This window comes from Solanum stenotomum, chromosome 11, assembly GCF_019186545.1.
Source record: "Solanum stenotomum isolate F172 chromosome 11, ASM1918654v1, whole genome shotgun sequence".
Classification (NCBI taxonomy): Eukaryota; Viridiplantae; Streptophyta; class Magnoliopsida; order Solanales; family Solanaceae; genus Solanum; species Solanum stenotomum.
In genome coordinates, this window is record NC_064292.1 from 44,759,402 (window position 1) to 44,765,084 (window position 5,683).

General features: G+C 29.2%; 1 protein-coding gene across 1 annotated transcript; it reads left to right on the top strand.

The window, feature by feature from the left end:
- Window positions 1-432: 432 nt before the first annotated feature.
- On the top strand, window positions 433-3,216 carry LOC125844378 (6,7,8-trihydroxycoumarin synthase-like). The gene is made up of 2 exons (XM_049523683.1): window positions 433-1,318; window positions 2,454-3,216. The coding sequence occupies exons 1-2, from the start codon at window positions 437-439 to the stop codon at window positions 3,060-3,062; spliced, it is 1,491 nt and encodes a 496-aa protein (XP_049379640.1). The 5' UTR covers window positions 433-436; the 3' UTR covers window positions 3,063-3,216.
- Window positions 3,217-5,683: the final 2,467 nt, after the last annotated feature.

The window sequence follows — 5,683 nt, forward strand, 5'->3', positions numbered from 1 at the left end:
ATTGAGAAAACAAAAATAACATATATTGGGTCCATTTTAATTTATTTGTCTTATTTTTTATTTTTTTTATATTTAAAAATTGCGTAAAAATACTATAAATCATGATAATTGACAATAAAAAATATGTTTTGAAAAAAATACAAAAAATTCCACTGATCTTGAAGTGAATCTATCGTAAAAATACTATAAATCATGATAATTGACAACATAAAATATTTCAAAAATGTTGTATGTGGGTAGTCTTATTATGCCTTAAATAGCGTCAAAGAAAGTATAGGATTGTGATAAAAAAACTTATTCCTTTATCCACGCAAACAATCGCTTCAAAAACTCGGTTATTAGCAGCCCCGAAACATACCATTTATATTATTACATTATCTAGTATATATATATATATAAGGCATATCAAGTTAGTAGGCAATAATTAGACAATAAAATGATATTTTTTCTCCTCTTTGTGGCCATTCCTATTTGCCTCATCTTTCTTCTTCCTAAAGCCAAAAGGGGTGGAAAAAATAAGGTGCCACCAGGTCCTTTAGGGCTTCCATTCATTGGAAACTTGCATCAATTTGATTGTTTGGCTCCTCATATCTATTTTTGGAAACTTTCTAAGAAATATGGAAAAGTATTCTCATTGAAACTTGCTTCTGTTCCTATTGTTGTAGTTTCTTCAGCAAAATTAGCAAAAGAAGTACTCAAGACACAAGATTTAGTGTTCTGTAGTAAACCCTCTCTTGTTGGCCAACAAAAATTGTCTTACAATGGTCATGATATTGCCTTTGCACCTTACAATGACTATTGGAGGGAAATGAGAAAAATATGTGTTCTTCATTTATTTAGTCTCAAGAAAGTGCATTTATTTGGTCCGATTCGTAATGATGAAGTCTCAAGAATGATCAAGAAAATATATCAACAAGCTGCTAATTCTCAAGTCACTAATTTGAGTAATTTGTTGATTTCACTTAATAGTACAATTATTTGTAGAGTTGCTTTTGGTGTTAGATTTGATGAAGAAGCATATGAAAGGAAGAGATTTAGTCATATTGTGGATGAAGCTCAAGCTATGTTGGCAAGCTTTTTTGTGTCTGATTTTTTTCCATCTTTAAATTGGATAGATAAACTTACCGGACAGACAAACAAACTTGAGAAGAGTTTCAAAGATTTGGATGAGTTTTATGAAGAACTAATTGAACAACATCACAATCCCAATAGGCCAAAATCCATGGAAGGAGATATTATAGATCTTTTGCTTCAATTGAAAAAAGAGCAATTAACACCAATTGATCTGTCTTTGGAGGATATAAAAGGAATTATCATGGTAATTTTCCATTTCTTTAACCTATCTACTTCTACACGCGCTCACACACACATATACATACATATATATATATATATATATATATATATATATGCATATAGACATTTATATTTACGTTTGTACAATTGTACATATATACAGAAAGATAACAAATGAGTGGTTTGGATTAAATACGGTTGGGTCAAACAATATATTTAATCTAATTAGCTCAAAATGTTCTTGTGGCAAATTAAAATGAGTTGAATTAAGATAGGAAAATGAGGGGTCATAACTCAATTAGCCCAACAAAACGCAATCTCTCATCTTTTGTTTTTTGAAAAAAATGTGAAAGTTAATTTATTTTTCTTAAATTTTTTGCCTAAATTTGATTTTGCATGTTTGTGCTTGGATGGTAATTTGACCCATCTAGTTATACTTTTTGTCTGTTTTAACCTAATAGTTTAACATATGCCAAATGTGTGTTTAGTTATAAATATCTGTGTTTATTATTGTTAGCCCTTTACTCAGAATAGTAAATTAGAAATTCTATACACATGAAAAGAAAGAAAATATTTGAGTCCACAAAATTCACTTTGTCCCCTTAAGAAATTTAATCCCCTCATCGAACTTGAGGTTGTGGATTATTTCCTCTCAGGATAAAATGGATAAATCTATTAAAGAAATAGTGGTACCTCAAACTTCAATAATTTCAGTGAACTCAAAAGTCAGCAACGAAATCACACAAAGACTCTACTTTGTTTGTAAGAAAATGTATGCAGACAAGGAGGAAATTCTATATTGAAATTGAGAGGAAACCCCTCTATTTATAGCCAACAAAGGGTAGTAAATGAAAAGGTACTAATTGTGTCTTATTGTAGAGGTCACAACCCTTAGGAAAATGGAGAAAAGGTCACAAACCTTTCGAAAAGACACAATCTTTTAGAAAAGTCACAACCCTTTAGAAAAGGCACAACCTTTCATTTTCCATTGATATCTTTAAAACCCAAAAATTATTGCCACTAAATATAATATGACGACAATTATATATATTATTGCCGCTAAATTCTTTATTTGTTGTGTGTTCACTATTATTACCTTAAGAATTTCTCATGAATTGACAATTATTTTTATCTTCTTCCTTGTCAATTTTATGTAGAATGTGTTACTTGCTGGATCAGGCACTAGTGCATCTGTGATAATATGGGCAATGACAATCTTGATCAAGAATCCAAAAGCCATGAAGAAAGTTCAAGAAGAGATCAGAAATTTAATGGGGAACAAAAACATTGTAAATGAAGATGATATTCAAAATATGCCTTATCTTAGAGCAGTGATAAAAGAGACATTAAGATTATTTCCACCAATTCCACTCCTAATAGCAAGAGAATCAATGAAAAAATCCACACTAGAAGGGTATGAACTTCAACCAAGAACTATAGTTTATGTTAACGCATGGGCAATTGCAAGAGATCCTGAAATATGGGAAAATCCAGAAGAATTTATGCCTGAAAGATTCTTGAATAGCTATATCAACTTCAAGGGACAAGACTATGAATTTATTCCGTTTGGAGCAGGTAGAAGAGGGTGTCCGGCAATGGCACTTGGGGTTGCATCTGTGGAACTTGCATTATCAAATCTTCTTTATGCATTTGATTGGGAGTTACCTTATGGGTTGAAAAAGGAGGACATTGACATAAATGGTAAACCTGGAATTACAGTGAATAAGAAAAATGACCTTTGCCTTATCCCTAAAAGATATTTCTAAATTACATCCCAAAGTGAATTTCTTGAGGTAAGGCATCAATTGCTTTCGATTCGAATTTATCACTTTGTCGTATAAAGGATTGTTTTGAAGTGTTATTCTGTAACTGAATGATAATAAGTCAATTTCATTGGTTGTGAATGCATTTTATATATGTAGCTTATCTTGGTCTTGAGCCCACATTTCTCTCGCCTTGACGCAACATGTACAACTTTTTATCTCCACTTTCGTCTTGTAGTTCTTCGTACAAATTAGGAGTGTACATGGTCGGATTGGTTCAGGTTTTTCAAATATCAAACCAAACCATTTGTGTCGGATTTTTAAATCTATAAATCAAACCAAATCAATAAAACTCGAGTTTTTCAGCCTCGGGTTTTTTCAGGTTTTTCCGCTAAAGTATTCATACAAACATATAATTTACTTGTACTTCAAATATTTCTTCAGTCCTGCCAAAATACAACTATCTAAGGTGTTTCTTAAGAATACAACACAAACAATGATATGATTAATGACACTAAAATATCCAATAATAATAATAATAATAATAAAATCGCGTAAAACAAATATTGCAAATTAACAAGTCATAATGAAAATAATCATAATTTAAAAGTACTAAATCATGCTAAAATAAGTTTAATAAGTATTAGTTACATGACTAAATATTAAAGGAAATTAAAATTAGATTATGTACTTTAATTGTCTAAACCAATGTAAAACCAAAGAACAAATATTCAATATTATTGTCATTCTTAGTGTTTAATTGATTTTCTTTTTGCATTAGTATTAATTTGATTTTGATTTAAGTTTTATTATAATTAGCAACATCTATGGATTATAATCTTTATGGAACCATTCGAGATTCTAAGTTTCAAACTTGAAATAATATATTAAAAGATAAAAACTATGAAAAAGTATAAGAAATATTTAAAAATTATATCAAAGTAAATATTTTTATGTATAAAATAAAATTTTAAAATTATATATATAATGTCGGGTTGGTTTGGTCTCGAGTTAGTTTTTTTCAGTTAAAATCAAACCAACCCAAATATAGTCGGATTTTTTTTCAACACCAAACCAAGTCAAACCAACCACTAGTCGAGTTTTTTTTCCGATTTGACTCGATTTGCGGTTTAGTTCGGTTTTCATGTCAAACAACATCTTAACGTTTGCTTGTCCTACATGTTTTTTTTGTATTGTGAATGTCATTACTATGCCACTAGTAATTTACAGTAATATTAACATTGTTAATTGACAAAAAAAAAACAAAACTTGGAATCGATGTTTTAAAAGGCGGGGCGTAAAACGGGGTATTTTACTTGGTAGAGGGTGAGGTGTAAGCCTCGAGACGTGGGGCGTAAGTCCTATGGATCTTTAAAATTTTAATATAATATAGTATAATAATAATAATAATATAATAACACAAAATTATAAAAATACATCAATAATAGTTTGAAATAATTACAAACCTGATTAAGGAAACTCATAGAAAATAAAACCTCTAACATGATTATACAATGAATAATCTAATATCTTAACTTTCTAATAATAAAAGAATCATTATTTCTAAAAATATTTTTTAGAGTAAATTTTAGGTTTAGCAAACATAAAAATCATATTTGTATGCTATAGCTATAGTTTATATAATTGCGCTCCATAGCAAACTAGCATCAGATTTGTATAAATCGCTGACAGTCTCTCGTTTGTATAAATCGATGGCAATCTCTCATTTGTATAAATCGCTGGCAGCCTCTCAATTCAATTTTTATGTGTTTGTATATATGCATAAAATTTGAATTTGTATACAACTGAATTGAAATAAAACGTTTGTATATCAAATCTCTCTCTCACACACACACTTTATACAACACAAATTATACATTGTAAATTTATAATTTGTATAATTTGTGTTTGTATAAAGCGAGAAAGAGAGAAAGACAAAAGAGAACTGGACAGAGAAAGATCTGTATTTGTATAATTATAAGTATATAGGACAAAAATATATGTATTTGTATTTGTATATGCACTTTTCTCTCGCTTTATACATTTGTGTTCTATAAAGTGAGAGAGGCGAGGGAGAGAGTGGCGAGCGAGAAAGCTGGGGAGAGAAGCGAATGACAACTGTTTGTTACGGGTTACAATTAAATCAAACTGTGGTTATAATATTTAGTTTAAATTAATAATTTGCTATTTTATACAATTTTTCCTTTTTTTTTTTTTTTTAATCATACTACACAATTTACCCCTAAAAGAAAATAATCAATAAAACTTTCTAATATTATAATAAAAACATCACTCTATCATGAATAAAAATAAGATTACTTTCAAATAGCTAAATAAAATATGATAATTTTGAGACATATGACAAAACCATGAAGACCAATGATAAGTGAAAAAGTAAATTTTTTTTACGTAATATATAATCATCTTCACAGTGTTACCAAATAGTAAAGATGTGATACTACAACTTGTTATTCAAGTTACTCTCAATCTTCTTATCCCTACAAATTAAAAAATTATTAAATATCATTCATTTATTCAAGAATTATGAGGGTCAACAATGTTAATTAAAGATTTTAACACATAATTTGTGTAAGATCTGTTAGGCGATCCCCAGCGTTGGACGT